Here is an 18,070-nt window from a genome sequence, read left to right as displayed (position 1 = left end):
TCTAAAAACTGTGTGACTGATTTTCAGTAAGTGGTGGGAACCTATTTGCCAATTCCCTTGAGTCTGGCCTGTTAGCCAAGATCATTCACTGGCAAGTGTTTTCAGTCTTACTCTGTGCCAGATGCTATTTCAGGAACTAGGGATACAGGCAGTAAAATATCCCAGAGCTTATATTCTGGTAACAAGATAGATACGGCGTCAAGTAATTCTAAGTCTATGAAGAATTGTTACCTGTTAATTGGGCTTCTCTCAGTATCTTTCACAAAAGGAATAGAGAATGTCATTCCATCTGGTGAGTCCATTGAGGCTGGTTGTACAAACTTGAGAATTTGATGCAAGGTTCTCTTTTGAATCGTGTCACTTTTCCAACAGGTCCCATTTGCTTCGTTTACCAAAGAATCTACTTCTCCATTAAAACCTGAGCTCTCAGCCTTGCGTTAAGATGGGAGAGGCCAAATTATCCTCCTTTTCCAGCTATGGACTGCAATGGTGTTTCAGGCAGCTACACAAAGAAGAGTTTCAGATATTTAAGGCATTACTAAAGGAAAGCGCTTCGGAACCAGCAGCCTGCTCTTTTCCACTGGTTGAAGTGGATAATGCCGATTCGGAACAGCTCACCTCCCTCTTGCATGAGCATTATAAAGAATCTTTTGCCTGGAAGCTATCCATTGACATCTTTGAAAAGATGAGCCTGTCGGCCCTCTCAGAGATGGCCAGGGATGAGATGAAAAGTGAGTAAGACAGATTTGGGGCAGATCTAGGGGTAGGAGAAAAGGGAGGTGACCTCAAGTTCCCATGGGAATGGGAAAGGTATCATTGTTCTCTCAGGGGGTCCACCTCTACAGCGTGAGTCTGAACTAGGAGAGCTAATTCACTCATTGGTCAACCTCCCTGGCTGGAAGCTAGAGTCATCTCCAGCCTGTGAAACAATGAAGGAGAAGACAGGGGTAGATAAACCTTCTATCTGGACAGAATTTGGTCACAGTTAGTAGATGGGATTTGTAGTCAGAAGTGTGTAGCTCTGGTGTCACCACAAGTATGACTTCTGGCAAATTTTTCCTACTCTGACCCCTGGATTCCACATCTGGGAGCAGTAACTGTGATGCTTATCTGTGCTGTTGCAAAGGTTCCATAAGATAATGTATAGAAAGTGGTTAACAAAGCTTCACTCATTTTTTGAGAACACTGATGGCTGTACAGTGGGCATCTCCCTTATTTCTTGCCCCAGACTGAGGAACTAAGGTTCAAGGAACTTCTCTAAGGACTGACCTTCCTCAGAATGTTGGTGCCCATATTATAGCAACGTACTTAGATCAAATTGTGTAGTTATCTTAAGGTATTTAGTAGAAAAAAATAATAGCTCTCCTTCATCAGGAGGAATTGTCTCCTCAACTGTGGACAAAAACTTAACGAAGAGCCCCAAGTGTAAGCAATCAGATTGGCCCTAAAGACTTACAGGTATTACATGCCTATATGTAGCTCATCAGCTGTAGCTGCAAAGGACTTGAACAGAAGCTATCCCTTCGGAGCCTCAAAAAAGCCCTGGGTGGAAAACGTATTTGTATTATTCACAGGAAATAAGGGTTATAAAATTAAAACAATTGTTGGTGTTTACCAATCAGTACCCCAGTCTAAATACCATGTTGAAGTTGTCATGTCGCTCTGCTGTTGATTTTCAAACTCACCCAAAAAATAGGTTCCCCATGACAGAAGCTAAAATAGATTCTACCAAGTTACACAAGTTGACCAAGTTCATGACCTAATATGTGACAAAAATTACTTAACATTCATTTTGCGTATCTTTAACATTCATTTTGCATACTCTCGTGTATCGTGTGCCAGAGATTTATAGCTTGCAATGCAATAGGGAAGAGGGATAAATGGGCAATTTTTTAAATGGATGGTGTAGAAAAATATGTGAAGACTAGAATCACTTCCTAGAAGAAGTAAGGTTTAGGCTAAGACAAAAATGAAGAAAAGGAATTAGCCAAGCTAATTGGGTAGAGGAGAACATTCTGACCAAAAGAGAGCAACATTATGAAGTCTTTAACAAAGAAAGAGGTTGGATAGACCATGAAGCATTGGAGAGAATATGGCAGGAGATGAAGATAAAAAGATGGTCTAGGGGCTTCCCTGGTGGCGCAGTGGTTGAGAGTCCACCTGCCGATGCAGTGGACGCGAGTTCGTGCCCCGGTCCAGGAAGATCCCACATGCCGCGGAGCGGCTGGGCCCGTGAGCCATGGCCGCTGAGCCTGTGCGTCCGGAGCCTGTGCTCCGCAACGGGAGAGGCCACAACAGTGAGAGGCCCGCGTACCGCAAAAAAAAAAAAAAAAAAGATAGTCTAGAAGTCAGACAGCATCTTGAAAATAATTTTAATAGCAAAGCATAAGCAATTAAATAGTTTTAAAGGGGTAGGGGTAGAAATAATCAAACTGGCATTTCAACATTGTTGCTGAAGTCATGAGTGGTCTGGAAAGAGTCATGAGTGGATGTGGGGAGACCAGTTAGGGGTCCATTCTAGCATCCCATGGGAGAAATAAAGGCGGCTTGGACTAGGGTGATGATGGCAGTTAAAGAAAAAGTAGAAATGGAATTGGAAGATATTTCGGAAGCAGACACAACAGTTTTTGAGGACTAAATGCAGATGGAGAATATGGGATCAAGCATGATACCCAAGTTTCTGGCATGAGTGACGGGGTGGATGGGGTTCCATTGCCTCATCCCAGGAAATACTGGAAGAGATTTTTGCAGCAAGTAGATGGGGGAGGGGGAGGGAGGATTGGTCAATGTTAGAGCTTATGAGTTGAAGGTACCTCTATTTGGAGAACTCACAGGCATCTGAGTAGTTAACTAACTATTCTGATGTTCGAGAGAGGTGTTTAAGATGACTCTTGACGATTAACTCTTTTTTTAAATTTATTAATTAATTAATTTATTTTGGCTGCCTTGGGTTTTCGTTGCTGCACGCGGGCTTTCTCTAGTTTCAGCGAGTGGGGGCCACTCTTCGTTGTGGTGTGCGGGCTTCTCATCACAGTGGCTTCTCTTGTTGCAGAGCACGGGCTCTAGGCACGTGGGCTTCAGTAGTTGTGGCACGTGGGCTCAGTAGTTGTGGCTCGCGGGCTCTAGAGCGCAGGCTCAGTAGTTGTGGCACGTGGGCTTAGTTGCTCCGCGGCATGTGGGATTTTCCTGGACCAGGACTCGAACCCGTGTCCCTGCATTGGCAGGCGGATTCTTAACCACTGAGCCACCAGGGAAGCCCCTGACAATTAACTCTTAATAACCATAATATACTGTCTTATTATAAGACCTACCCAGGATCATACAGCAAAAATGGGACTGAAATGTACATTTACGTGCTCAAAATCAGACAGTCTTTACTATAAATCTCTGCTGCTTCACTGTGCTGGTGGTATTTGAGGGTCTGTCTCCATTTTTCTCATTTCAGACTAGTCATGGAATAAACTGTGAGGTCCTGAGACTAGTCTTTGTTGCCCTCAGTAATTTGGGCAGAGGATGTGCTCATCCCTGATTTGGGGAATTGCCATGACTTTATTGAGACATTATCTCATCTACTCTCTATTGCAGAATATTTACTGGCTGAAATACCAGAACATTCTACACCAACAAAGACGGACCAAGGTCCAAGCATGGAAGAAGTACCACGTTAGTGGGGGAGAGGGGGGTGGAAAATGGATGTGTATGAATGATGCTGCTATTAACATTTATGTATAAGGAAATTATCACAGAAAAATATTTATTGAGATCTAAGATAGTAATATCTCAGTAAGTTATGGGGTAGATATATCTAGTAGAATTTGGTGTTGAGGGTTTCAGAAAAACAGAGGTTCAGGAATTGCTCCCACCTTTCTGTTTAGACAACCTGGTGGATGGTGATGTGGAAAGTCAATGATTTTTTTCAAAAATATTGATTGATTGATTGACTTATTTGGCTGCACAGGGTCTTAGTTGTGGCACATGGGATCTTTGTTGCCACATTCAGGATCTTAGTTGCAGCCTGTGAGCTCTTAGTTGTGGCATGGCATGTGGGATCTTAGTTCCCCGACCAGGGATTGAACCTGGGCCCCCTGCATTTGGGAGCATGGAGTCTCAGCCACTGGACCACCAGGAAGTCCCGAAAGTCAATGAAGTAAATTTCAAACTCTGAAATCACTTCAAGCTGGGCTTTTATTCCATCTGTACAACATAACTTATGTTGGCAGGTGTGGGTTACTTTAATCATTTCTTGGACAAATATTTGAAAACCTCATAGCTGCCAGTATTGTCCATTTTCATTTGGAATGGGTAGAAACAAATACCAACAATGACGACATTTCTAGAATACTTGCCATGGGCCGGGCGCTGTTCTCACATTTTGTGATTATGTCGTGGGATCCTACACCTGTCTCATAAGGGAGGTATTAATATCCCCATTTTATTGATGAAAAACTACGATAGAATGATGATGTGGGGCTAAAATTAGATTTCTGTATAAGGGAATGAGCCAAATATCTGTTCCAAGGTAAGTTCAGAAATAGAAGCTTCTTTCTAATTATAATTTACAGGAAACTTACCAGAAGGAGTAAGTTTTTGGTTAGAGGTAAAAGCTGAAATGAGTTTTTGGTGCATTGAATTTGAGGTCCCTTTAAGGTAGTGAGTTAGACATATGATCCTGGATTTTTAGGGAAGAGATCAGCACTAGAGAGCAATATTTGGAACTCTTAAGTACAGACATGATCATCAAATCCATGGAAGAAGAAAAGGTGTCTCCCCCCGACCCCTAGTATCCCCTTTGGTAACCCTAAGTTTGTTGTCTGTGTCTGTGAGTCTATTCGTTTTGTAAATAAGCTCATTTGTATCATTTTTTAGATTCCACATATAAGGGATATCATGTGATATTTGTCTTTGACTTACCTCACTTAATATGATAAACTCTAGGTCCATTCATGTTGCTGCAAATGGCATTATTTCATTTTTTATGGCTGAGTAATATTCCATTGTATATATACACAGCACTGTATATAAAATAGGTAAACAACAGGTACCTACTGTATAGCACAGGGAACTATATTCAATATCTTATAATAAACCATAATGGAAAATAATCTGAAAAAGAATATGTGATACTCATAAATATATATAAATAAATATAGATATATACAAATATTTATATAAATATATATTAACTGAATCACATTGCTATATAGTTGAAAATAACACAACATTGTAAATTAACTGTACTTCAATTAAAAAAAAAAAGAAAAAGAAAAAGCGGCTGAGGAAGAGGCAAAGAAGGGTTGAATTCAACTGCAGCCTCTATTTCTGGGGTTCCTCTACCTCTACAAAAACCTACAACCCAGGAGCACAGTCTGTCCTTTTGACGGAAGATAATACATCAGTGTGACCTCAGCAAATGGACCTTGTTCAGATCTCAGAGGGTCTGCTGCTTGTGGGTTTAATACAGATCTGTTCATGACCTTCCTGATGCAGAACAATGAAGTTTAAGATTTAGAACTTTTGTGTAGATATTTTATGTAGGGCTAGTCACTGTCTCATGCACATGTATAGAGAGAGTCTTACTCTCTTTTTTTTTTTTTTAAAGATAATGGTAGTACCAGCAAATGTAAGGGACAGGATAGGAATTTTTAATATTTTTAATTTTTATTTTATATTGGTGTATGGTTGATTTACAGTGTTGTGTTCATTTCAGATGTAGAGCAAAGTGATTCAGTAACACATATATATCTCTTCTTTTTCAGATTCTTTCCCATATAGGTTATTACAGAATATTGTGTTCCCTGTGCTATACAGTAGGTCCTTATCAGTTACCTATTTTATATATAGTAGTGTGTATATTTTTCTCCCTCCCCCCCCCGCCATTTCCCATTTTGGTAGCCATAAGTTTCTTTTCTAGGTCTGTGAGTCTCCTTCTGTTTTGTAAGGAAGCTCATTTGTATCCATTCTTCGATTCCACCTATAAGTGATATCTATGATACTTGTCTTTCTCTGTCCCACTTACTTCACACAGTATGATCATCTAATTTTTTATGTTAGTGCATACCTATTGGATGTCAGAGACTGTTAAAGAGGCTACAGGTATGGAGGTAAAATGACAAGGTATTTTTCTCATGGAGCTCACCTTGGAAGCTGAGAGCTAGATAATTAAACACATAAAAGAATTGCCATTTATGACAAATGTCGGGAATAAAATAAAGAGGGTAAGGTTGAAAGAATTACACTTTGTAATGATAGTAGTGGCCATTGCTCATCTTTGCCAAGCCCCGTGCCGATAAATATCGAATGCACTTTTTGTTCCTTAAATATTTGTCGCAGCCCTTGAAGAAGATGTCCATCTCATCTTATGGGTGAGGAAATGGAGGTCCAGAAAATGAGGCAACTTGTTCCAAATCACAGACACTATAGAGCTTCGAGTTCCAGGCAATACCAGTCTAACTTCAAAGGCTGTGCTTACCTCCCCGTAAACAGCAGTATCCCCTGTCACATGGAGCTGTTTCTCCACAGTAGCCTGGGACTCCTGGGCTGGAACTGAATGTGCACGCCCACCCCGAGGTCTGGAACGCAGGGCCACGCACACATCCTCAGCTCCCCCAAGCTTCTCTGTCTTTCAGAGACCACATAGGCATGTTCAGTGTAGATTATTCAGTGAATACGTAGTTGTGTGTCCACAGGGCACCAGGCACTGTTACAAATACTGAAGATACAGTAGCAAGTAGCAAAGTCCCTGCACAGAATCCATTGCCGGAGACAGACAATAAGCAAACAAAAATGTAACCTATCAGGTATGAAGTCCTGGAAAGAGAAATCAGGTTAAAGGGACACAGAGCTATTTTGCAGAGCATCCGTAAACTTTGAGGAAGTGATCTTCATACGAGGGACAGAGCTTGTTATATGTACGTTGCTAGGAAGAAACAAAAGACCCACAGCTGTAGGCTGTGTGACTTAGGATCCACTAGGTCTGCAGTTTTTGTTTTGCTTTTTTGCTAGTTTTTTACTAAAATCCGGACTTTCTTCAAACTCTCTATCTCGTTCTTCTTCTCTCCTGTCCGACTCAGGCCACAGAAATGACCAACAAGACTATAAGAGTCACGTGATGAGGAAATTCTCCACGAAGCTGGATGCACACCAGAGCTTTGAAAAATTTGCCTCTGACTGTCCAGATGTGCACGTGTTGTTGGGGGCTTTTAATCCAGACCAGGGGGGCTTCCGGCCTCTCACTGTGGTTCTACACGGAAAGGCGGGAATCGGGAAATCGGCTCTGGCCAGAAGGATCCTGCTGTTCTGGGCACAAGGTAAGCTCTACCAGGGCCTGTTCTCCTATGTCTTTTTCCTCCATCCCAGAGAGGTACAGTGGACGAGGGAGTGCAGCTTTGCAGAGTTAATCTCCAGGCAGTGGCCAGACACCCAGGTCCAGGTGGAGGAGATCCTGTCCCAACCAGAAAGGCTCTTGTTTGTGGTTGATGGATTTGAGGACCTGGACCTCGCCTTCAAAGACGATGACTCAAATCTCTCTGGAGACTGGGCGGAGAAGCAACCCGTGTCCGTCTTGATGCACAGTCTTCTGAAGAAAGTCTTGCTTCCTGAGTCTTCCCTGATCATCACCGTCCGAGACTCGGGCATAGAAAAGCTCCAGTCCGTGCTCCTGTCTCCCCATTACCTGTTGGTTGGGGGACTCTCAGTGGAAAAAAGGATGCAGTTGCTTCTTGAGCATATGAAGCATGAACATCAAAAGATGCAAACCTTGCGTTCAGTAGTGGGCAACCATGAGGTGTTTGACAAGTGCCAGGTGTCCGTCGTGTGCTCCCTGGTCTGTGAGGCGCTCAACCTGCAAGAGGCACCAGGAAAGAGCCTTTCCATCACTTGCCAGACTCTCACGGGCTTGTATGCCTCATTCGTGTTCCATCAGCTCGCTCCAAAAGATGCAGTCAGGAGCTGTCTGCGTCAGGAAGAAAGAGTCACCTTGAAGGGCTTGTGCCAGATGGCTGTGGAAGGTGTGTGGAATACGAAGTTCGTGTTTTACAGTGATGACCTGGGCATTCACGGACTGAAGGAACCTGAGCTCTCCGCTCTGTTTCACACAAGCATCCTTCTCCAAGGCAGCCGCTGTGAAGAGTGTTACATGTTCTTACACCTCAGCCTCCAGGAGTTCTTTGCTGCCTTGTACTATGTCCTGGAAGGATTGGAAGGAGAGGGGGACCCCTACCCTCTGTTCACTGAGAATGTAAAGAGTTTGATGGAACTCAAGCAAATCGACTTCAACGTCCACTTGGTCCAGATGAAGAGGTTCTTGTTTGGCCTCATGAGCAAAGAGGTGATGGGGGCGCTGGGAACCCTCCTGGGATCTCCTGTCCCCCTGGTGGCAAAGCAGAGGCTTCTGCACTGGATCTCTTTGTTGGGTCAACACACCAACACCACTGCCCCGCTAGACTTCCTTGACGCCTTCTACTGTCTTTTTGAGACACAGGATGACGAGTTTGTTCGCTCGGCATTGAACAGCTTCCAAGAAGTGTGGCTTCCACTGAACCGGCCAATGGACTTAATAGTGTCTTCTTTCTGTTTCCGGCATTGCCAGTATTTACGGAAAATTCGGTTGGATGTCAGAGAGGTCCCAAAGCATGAATTTGCTGAGGCCTGGCCCAGCATTCCCCAAGGGTGAGTACCTTATCTCTGCAATTCGTTTTTTTCTTTCCATCTTTGGGAGGGGGGCTATAATTGACCAATGAAAATTCCATATATTTAAGATGTATGCCTTGGTGTTTTGATATACCTGAAATAATCGTCACCAACAAGCGAATTGGCATACCCGTTACCTCTTATAGTTATCATTTTCTTTGTGTGTGTGCGAGAGAGAGTGTGTGTGTGTGTGTGTGGCGAAAACACTTAAGACTACCTACTATCCCTAGGCACATCGTTGTACACTAGCTCTCCAGCATGTATTTATTCTGCATAACTGAAATTTTGTATCGTTTGGCCAACATCTCCCCATTTCCCCCACCCCCAGCCCCAGGCAACAACCACTCTACACTCTGCTTCTATGAATTCGACTCTTTTAGAATCTCCATGTAAGTGAGATCATGCATGTCTCTGTTACTGCTTTTTCCCTTAGCATAATATCCTCTAGCTTCATCCCAGTTGTTGCAAATGGCAGGACTTCCTTCTCTTTTAAGGCTGAATGATATTCCATTTTGTGTGTATACCACATTTTCTATATCCACTTATCCACTGACGGACACTTAGGTTGTTTCCATGTCTTGGCTATTGTGAATAATAGAGTACAAATATCTCTTTGGGATCCTGATTTCAATTCTCTGATATACTCCCAGAAGTGGGATTGCTGGATCATGTGGTAGTTCTATTTTTAATCTGGGGGGGAAACTCCATACTGTTTTCAGTAGTGGCTGCACCCTCTGACATTCAAGGGGGAGCTAGAATTTAAGCACAAATCTTACTCGAGAGCTGGAGGTGTGCCCCATGGGTGTCGAAATATTCAGGAGGCAGGTGGTTATGAGAGCACTTCTCCAGAGCATGAGGCGAGATCTGCTACACTAGCCTCAGAGTCTCTAAAACCATCCCTGTCCCGCCCTAATACACTGGTTTCTCTCCCCGGGCATTTCTGGGGCAGTTGTTCATGTTAAAATCCATCCTGTGGAAGCAAATGCTTATTTCCTTCTCCAACATAGCCTGAAGATCAAGACCTATGATGAGCATTGGGAACACCTCTGCTCTGTGCTCAGCACCCACCCGAACCTACGACAGCTCGACCTGAGTGGCAGCATCTTGAGTGAAGAGGCCATGAAGACCCTCTGCATCAAGCTGAGGCAGCCAACATGTAAAATACAGAATCTGATGTAAGACTTCCCAGCCCTTGCACATGCCCTTTTGCCTGGCTGTGTCATGGCTCTCCTCTCCCACCTACTGAGGAAGACCAATCTATAAAATGTATTTGGAGGGATAAGTGCCATGGAAGGTATAGGAACCAAGTTCCCAAAAGCACAGGATGGGGAATGACTAAAGACCTGGTGAAGGGATTACTAAGGTGGGTTCATTTACTCGGGGTCTTGAAGGATGAATAGGAGTTTGTTAGTGAGGGAAAAGTGAGGGAGGCTCATTTCAATAAATGGTAGAGCGTGAGGCAATAGCAAGATCAAAGTGCATGATCTGTGAGAGCCTTTAAATCAGTCCTTAATGCTTTTAGGCTAATAAGGTAACAAATATTTAAATATCCAATATATTGGGTTGGCCCAAAAAGTTCATTCGGGTTTTTCCATAACATCTTACAGAAAAACCCAAATGAACTTTTTGGGCCAACCCAATAAGTTCCTGGGTCTGTTGGAGACGCCAGGGTACTTACCAGATACCTAGAACAGGAAATGAAGGGCTTGTTCTACTTCAACAAAGGTTCTATTTCTACTTTTCCCTCCAGGACCAAGTGAAGCACATGTGACACTCAAGACTAGACCAAGTCAAGTTCTCGGCTGCAAACATTTTCCTCTCCTGTGGCCACTTCTATCTCTTCCCAAATTAGTTTCCTTAAACTGGGCTGAGCCAAGGAGCTTGGTGATCCCAGAATAAGGAATAATGCCTTGTTCACCTTAAGTCCTACACCAAACTTGATTTCTCTGTCAGCTGTTATCTTAACTGTTTTTCCCTCGGGAATCCCTCCCCACTAGCTGCCCCTATGTTAAGCTCTTGTTACACCCTGTCACTTGCTTTAATCCATGGCATCCATATATACACTACCAAGTGTAAAATAGATAGCTAGCGGGAAGCAGCCACATAGCACAGGGAGGTCAGCTCGGTGCTTTGTGACCACCTAGAGGGGTGGGATAGGGAGGGTGGGAGGGAGACGCAAGAGGGAGGGGATATGGGGATATATGTATATGTATGGCTGATTCACTTTGTTATACAGCAAAAACTAACACACCATTGTAGAGCAATTATACTCCAATAAAGATGTTAAAAGAAAAAACAGTAACTCTAAAAAAAAAAATCCATGTCATCACTATTTGTCATTCAACCCTAATACATGATAATGGTAAAGAGATTCAAGAAGTACAAAGGATTTTCAGTAAGTCCCTTGATGCCTCTTCAGCTTCCTGTTTGCCTAATTACTTTCACATATTCTCATAAATTTTCCATGCAATTATAAATAGTTAGTGGCATATGAAGTTTTTAATCCAAATGATATCACATTGCACAGTCTGACATTTGACTTTTTTCTTCAACTTGAACTTGGCTAGATATCTGTAGCTCTATTCTTAATGAACTATAACATATTTCATTCTTTTTTTATAAATTTTTTGGAGTATAGTTGATTTACAATGTTGTGTTAGTTTCTGCTGCATAGAAAATTGAATTAGCTATACATATACATACATCCATTCTTTTTTAGATTCTTTTCCCATATAGGTCATTACAGAGTATTGAGTAGAGTTCTCTGTGCTATACAGCAGGTCCTTGTTAGTTATCTATTTTATATATAGTAGTGTGTATATGTCAGTCCCAATCTCCCAATTTAGCCCTCCCCCACCCTTTCCCCCTTGGTAATCATAAGTTTGTTTTCTACATCTGTGATTCTATTTCTGTTTTGTAGATAGGTTCATTTGTACCATTTTTTTTTTAGATTCCACATAGTGATATCATATATTTGTCTTTCTCTGTCTGACTTACTTCACTTAGTATGATAATCTCTAGGTCCATCCATATTGCTGAAAATGGCATTAGTTTGTTCTTTATATGGCTGAGTAGTATTCCATTGTATATATGTACCACGTCTTCTTTATCCATTCATCTGTTGATGGACACTTAGGTTGCTTCCATGTCCTGGCCATTGTAAGTAGTGCTGCAGTGAACATCGGGGTACATGTATCTTTTTGAATTATGGCTTTCTCTGGATATATGCCCAGGAGTGGGATTGCTGGATCCTATAGTAGCTCTATTTTTAGCTTTCTTATGCATAACTCTTTTGCCTCTTTTGAATGTCTTCCCTGATAGGTTAAGCTCCATAGGGCACAGAATATTAGCATTTGTTTAATACACTCTTCCCAGTGCCTGATGCATCATAGGTACTCAAGTATTTGCTACTTTAAAATAAAATACTTTTGACCTTTGAACAATGCAGGAATTGTTTTGACCCTTGAACAGTGCCAAGCCCTGGCCCCATGCAGTCAAAAATCCAAGCATAGGGCTTCCCTGGTGGCGCAGTGGTTGAGAGTCCACCTGCCGATGCAGGGGACACGGGTTCGTGCCCTGGTCCGGGAGGATACCACATGCTGCGGAGCGGCTGGGCCCGTGAGCCATGGCCACTGAGCCTGCGCGTCCAGAGCCTGTGCTCCGCAACGGGAGAGGCCACACAGTGAGAGGCCTGCATACCGCAAAAAAAAAAAAAAATCCAAACATAACTTTTGACTCCCCCAAAACTTAACCACTAATAGTCTACTGTTGACCAGAAGCCTTACCAATAACATAGTCAATTAATACATATTTATATATGTATTATATACTGTAGTCTTACAATAAAGTAAGCTAGAGAAAAGATGTTATTAAGAAAATCATAAGGAAGAGAAAGTACATTTTTACAGTGCTGTATTGATACCATAAATTGACGTTTTCTATTTATAAGGGGAATCATTTGTCAGCATCTCCATCAATATTATATGATACAAAATACTTTAGATGTTATATGTATAACATACATATGTGTATATACATACGTGTAACAGTGGACATCAAAAATGAAAATATAATGTGAAAGAAATTCATATTTATTTACAGGTGTAATGATTCATGCATAGATAATGAAGAAGCAGCAATAAGATTGCTTTATGGTAGCCTAGCCTGTACACTAATGAATGAATCATTATAATTTTTTTTTTTTTTTTTTTTTTTTTGCGGTACGCAGGCCTCTCACTCTTGTGGCCTCTCCCGTTGCGGAGCACAGGCTCCGGATGCGCAGGCTCAGCAGCCATGGCTCACGGGCCCAGCCGCTCCGTGGCATGTGGGATCTTCCCGTACCGGGGCACGAACCCGCGTCCCCTGCATCGGCAGGCGGACTCTCAACCACTGCGCCACCAGGGAAGCCCCATTATAAAATTTTTATGGCATCCATATTACAGTCATACTCATAATACAGTATTGGAAACATAGTTACATTTTTTAAAAAAAACACTTACCTGTGACGATCAGCTGATACAGTGTCTACAATTATGAGAGAGAAAGGCAGACTGTACAGTAATGCAATTCTTTGAAAGCAAAGTTATAAAACAGTGAGAAAACAAACACATTAATTTTATACTGAATACCACTCCCCTTATTCCTGTGTAATGATAGGCTATCCACTTCAATACAAGTTTTGCACACAATGTTCTACATATATATTTTTATATACTTATTGAAAAAAATCTATGTATAAGTGGACTCGTGCAGTTTAAATCCACGTTATTTGAGGGGTAATTGTAAATGCAAATAATGAGAGATCAGAGTTGAAATGGAAGAAAGAGCAAGAAGGAAACATTAGGATACAACCAAATGTCACCCAAATGTCTAACTAGTGTTTTCTTTCCTCTTCTGTAGATTTACAGGTGCCCAGATTACCCCTGGTCTCCGTCACCTCTGGCTAACTCTTATCAACAGAAATATTAAATACCTGGACTTGGAAAGCACTCACCTGAAGGATAGAGATGTTATGATGGCATGTGAAGCAGTAAAGCACCCAAACTGTTTGCTGGAGTCTCTGAGGTAAGTCCTGGGTATGGTTTTTGCTTTGCGGATTTCAGGGCTTTATTGTTTTTACTTTTTATTTTGAAATAATCATTCACAGAAAGCTGATAAAATATTATAGAGAATCAGGAGTCTGGATAAAGTTGGTGGCAATGGCTACACAACAGTGTATATATAATTAATGCCACTGAATTGTACACTGAAAAGTTAAGATGGTAAATTTTGTGTTATGTATATTTCACCACAAGAACAAAGTAATTTTCAATTTTTTTTTCTGGCAGAAACCAATTTTATTTAGGCTGTTAAAACATCTTTTTATTGTGGTACATTGACTTGTATATATGAAACTTATATAACATTATATTTCTTTTTAATGAATGAATGAATGAATGAATTTTTGGCTGTGTTGGGTCCTCTTTGCTGCGCATAGGCTTTCTCTAGTTGCGGTGAGCGGGGGCTACTCTTTGCTGCGGTGCATAGGCTTCTTGAGGTGGCTTCTCTTGTTGTGGAGCACGGGCTCTAGGTGTGCGAGCTTCAGTAGTTGTGGCACACGGGCTCAGTAGTTGTGGCACATGGGCTCAGTAGTTGTGGCTCTCGGGCTGTAGAGCGCAGGCTCAGTAGTTGTGGTGCACGGGCTTAGTTGCTCTGCGGCATGTGAGATCTTCGTGGACCAGGGCTCCAACCTGTGTCCCCTGCATTGGCAGGCGGATTCCTAACCACTGCGCCACCAGGGAAGCCCAGGTCCTACTGTTAACACACAGCTTCCAAGACCCTGCTGGGCACAGGCAGTCTGCTTATAGAAGCAGAGGGAGCTTGGGGAAACCTGGAGGTCTTATGGACCTGACCCAGAAGTGGTTCAGATCACTTCCCCTCATATTTCTCTTAGCAGGAACTCAGTTGTGTGATCATACTCACTGCAAGGCAGGCTGTGAAATGTAGTCCAACTCTGCATCCAGGTAAAAGCAAGAACAGGTTTGCACCATTAGAGCAATGCCTGGCTGCGGTATTTATTCTTTTAATCCTCACAAGCACCACTGTGACTGGTAGCGGTTATCTCCATGTTTCAGATGGTAAAGCTACTTGCAAAACGGCAGATTACGTGACACATCAGGCCTAGAGGATATACTATTTAAGGGTACCAACTTGCCAATAGATAAATAGGTCCTGGAGATCTAATGCACAGTCTAATGATTATAGACGCCCCAGTATTGTATTATAAACATCAAAATTGCTAGGGGACTAGATCTTAATTATTCCCACCAAAAACAAAAAAAAAGAAATGATAACGCGTGATGTGATACAGGTTGTAGCTACTGCTACATTGGCAATCATATTGCAATATATAAATGTATCAAATCAATGTATACATATTGCAATGTATAAATATATCAAGTTACACCTGATACTTACACAATGTTATATGTCAGATAAATATATGAGGTGTCAGCTTTTGATAATTGCTATGAATAAAATAATACTGAAGCAAGAGGATGGGGTTGGGTAGGGCAGGGCAGGCATAGTTAAGGAAGGTAGTGAGACCCACTTGGTCAGAAGAAATGACACTCTGGAGAGTGAACGGAAAATTGAACCACAAAAAGACCCGGGGCTGGGATGAGAAGGGGTGTTGCAAACAGAAACAGCAAATGCTTAGACCCTCAGGCCAGAGCAAACAGCATCCAGGAACCAGCCAAATGGACAGAGTGGCTGCCGTGCGGGGAAGGAGGGGAAATGGCTTGCTTCTGAGAAGAGGTAAGGATGTGTCTCCCGTTGCCTGTCTCTGCAGGTTGGATCACTGTGAATTAACCCACACCTGTTGTCAGGTGATCGCCCAAATGCTTGTTACGTCCATCAGCCTGAAATCCCTGAGCCTGGCAGGAAATAAGGTGACGGACCGGAGCATAAAGTCTCTCTGTGATGCCTTGAAGGTCACACAGTGCACCCTGCAGAAGCTTATGTGAGTTGAACTCTGTTCACCAGAGTTATCTTCTCTTGAGATCATCCAAGTCATGGGGGAAAAGGGAGGGGAACTGGCTGATGTGTAAGCCGAGGGTTAGAATGGGAGATGGGACCTCATGGGAGAGCCCAATGTGGAGGTTGGAGAAAGACCCAAAAACTAACATCTATGTCTTTGCTACTGACTCCAAACGGATATAAAAGACCAGAGCAGAAGCTGAACTTGAAGAAACAGAGTAGAATGGAGGTTGCCAGAGGCTGGGAGTTGGGGAAATGGGGAGATATGTGTCAAAGGGTATAAACTTCCAGTTATAAGAGGAATAAGTTCTGGGGATCTAACATACAGCTTTCAGATTATAGTTAACAACACTGTACTATATACTTGAAACTTTCTCCAATGCCAAAATCCCAAAGAGACGTAGGATTGTGGTTCAGCTGCCGTCTATGGCACCGTCTATGGCACCATCTATAGACGTCTATAGACGTCTATGGCGTCTATCCTCAACCACCGGGCTCTGTGCTAAGTGTTCTCTCCCGTTAACATCATTTTCACAAGAAACCTACCAGCTGGGATTTTTTTCCTCCCACTTGCTGATAAGGAAAACAGAATCTAGAAGAAGGGAAGTCTCTTGTCTCAGGGCACACAGGGAATAAAAGGCACAACTAAACTCTGAGCTCCCGTTTGATACCTAGGGAACTGCTCTGTTACCTGGGAATTTCCTCCTTGACATCCCACAATTCGGACAAGGTTGTTTCTCCCCACCATTCCCAAAGAGTGCCATGGCAGGAGCATCCTCCTTCAGTGGGAGTTTGGTTCTGAATCAGAGCAAAAGTTGAAAACCAAGTGGCACTAATTACCCTTTCAAGCCCAGAAGGGGGAAAAAAAAATCACAGTGGAAGCCAACATACCTTCTGGCCATCAACCTGTGGAGGGGTGGGGGAGAAAAACTTTATTCTACACTCTTATGCTCAGCATCTGGGGCCTGCAAATTAAACAGACAATGGACAGATTTGCGGGAGAAAAGGCATACAAATTTTATTGATGTTAATTTTTTTTAACGCGCATGGGGCCTTCACGGAAAGAAAGTGAAAAACCCGAAGAAGCAGTTAGACTCAGGAGCTTATATACCATTTTAACAAAAGGTAATGAATTGTGGAGAAGTGACTAGACAAAGGAAAGGGGTTTGGGGCTTCTATGGGCTGATAAATTATGGGAAGGTGACTAGGAAGTAAATGGGGGAAACTAATAGAAAATAAGCGTTATAGGAAGACTTGCCTCAGTGCCACCTCTATCTCTGTGATAAAGGTTGTTCTTTCCCTGGTACAGGAAGTGGGGGAAATGTGTGCCCTGCTTTCAGGCAGATAGGTGGAGGGCAGAGAGCTCCTCCTGTGTCTGACTTTTCTTAATTGCCTCCAGCTCAAAATACTGTTTAAGTCAAAGTAGCATATTTTTGAGGTGGCCTGTCCTGATCCCTTTCAAGTCCAACCCAGCAAGCATTTCCTTCCTTCATCGAAAGGAACCACCACCAATAATACAGTGGAAGTGCTTGCTATGGGCACTGCACTGCTCTAAGCATGTCAGATGTGTCAATTCATCTAATTTTGTCACAATCCCATGAGAGAAGTACTATTAAACTCTCATTTTCAAGTACTGTTGCTTCTTAAGCTTTGCTAAAGTGGTGGACTATCTAGTTTATATCTATGGGTCACGGTATATTAAATGTAAGTCCTTCTAAATAGGGAAGTCACCCATCTCTGCAAAACCTCACGCCACAGTAAAACAGCCAGATAGAGAGCAGATTTGCTTTGCCCAGGTGCTGCCCATGGTGGTTGATGGAAGATTTAATCACCCACGATATTTAGAGTAGTATTTTTGTTTTGCTTTGTTCTGTTTTGTTTTGATTTGAAGTACAGTTGATTTACAATGTTGTGTTAGTTTTGGGTGTACAACAAAGTGATTCAGATAAAAAATGTACAGGTATATATATATATATATATGTGTGTGTGTGTAGGTATATATATGTATGTATATACATATATATATATTCTTTTCAGATTCTTTTCCCTTGTAGGTTATTACAAGACATTGAGTAGAGTTCCCTGTGCTGTACAGTAGGTCCTTATTTGTTATCTATTTTATATATAGTAGTCCGTATCTGTTAATCCCAAACTCCTAATTTATCCCTCCCCACCACCTTTCCCCTTTGGTAAGCATAAGTTTGTTTTCTATGTCTGTGAGTCATATTTCTGTTTTGTAAATTCATTTGTATCTTTTCTTTTAAGATTCCACATATGAGCAATATCATATGATATTTGTCTCTCTGTCTTACTTCACTCAGTATGACCATCTCTAGGTCCATCCTTGTTGCTGCAGATGGCATTA

At 42.3% G+C, this 18,070-nt stretch overlaps 1 protein-coding gene across 1 annotated transcript in view; it reads left to right on the top strand.

Moving 5' to 3' along the window:
• Positions 1-393: 393 nt before the first annotated feature.
• Positions 394-18,070, top strand: part of NLRP5 (NLR family pyrin domain containing 5) — a 30,740-nt gene continuing 13,063 nt past the window's right edge. The window contains exons 1-6 of the mRNA XM_022584838.3: positions 394-731; positions 3,586-3,663; positions 7,071-8,667; positions 9,696-9,863; positions 13,588-13,752; positions 15,518-15,688. Of these exons, the coding sequence (XP_022440546.1) occupies positions 443-731; positions 3,586-3,663; positions 7,071-8,667; positions 9,696-9,863; positions 13,588-13,752; positions 15,518-15,688 (2,468 nt within the window). The 5' untranslated portion in view covers positions 394-442. The remainder of the gene's footprint in view (positions 732-3,585; positions 3,664-7,070; positions 8,668-9,695; positions 9,864-13,587; positions 13,753-15,517; positions 15,689-18,070) is intronic.

This window comes from Delphinapterus leucas, chromosome 20, assembly GCF_059928025.1.
Source record: "Delphinapterus leucas isolate spDelLeu-1000000601 "Yukka" chromosome 20, BTC_Dleu_Yukka2, whole genome shotgun sequence".
NCBI classification, from domain to species: domain Eukaryota; kingdom Metazoa; phylum Chordata; class Mammalia; order Artiodactyla; family Monodontidae; genus Delphinapterus; species Delphinapterus leucas.
The sequence above is the reverse complement of the archived record's forward strand: the minus strand, read 5'-3'. Positions and strand labels throughout refer to the sequence as shown.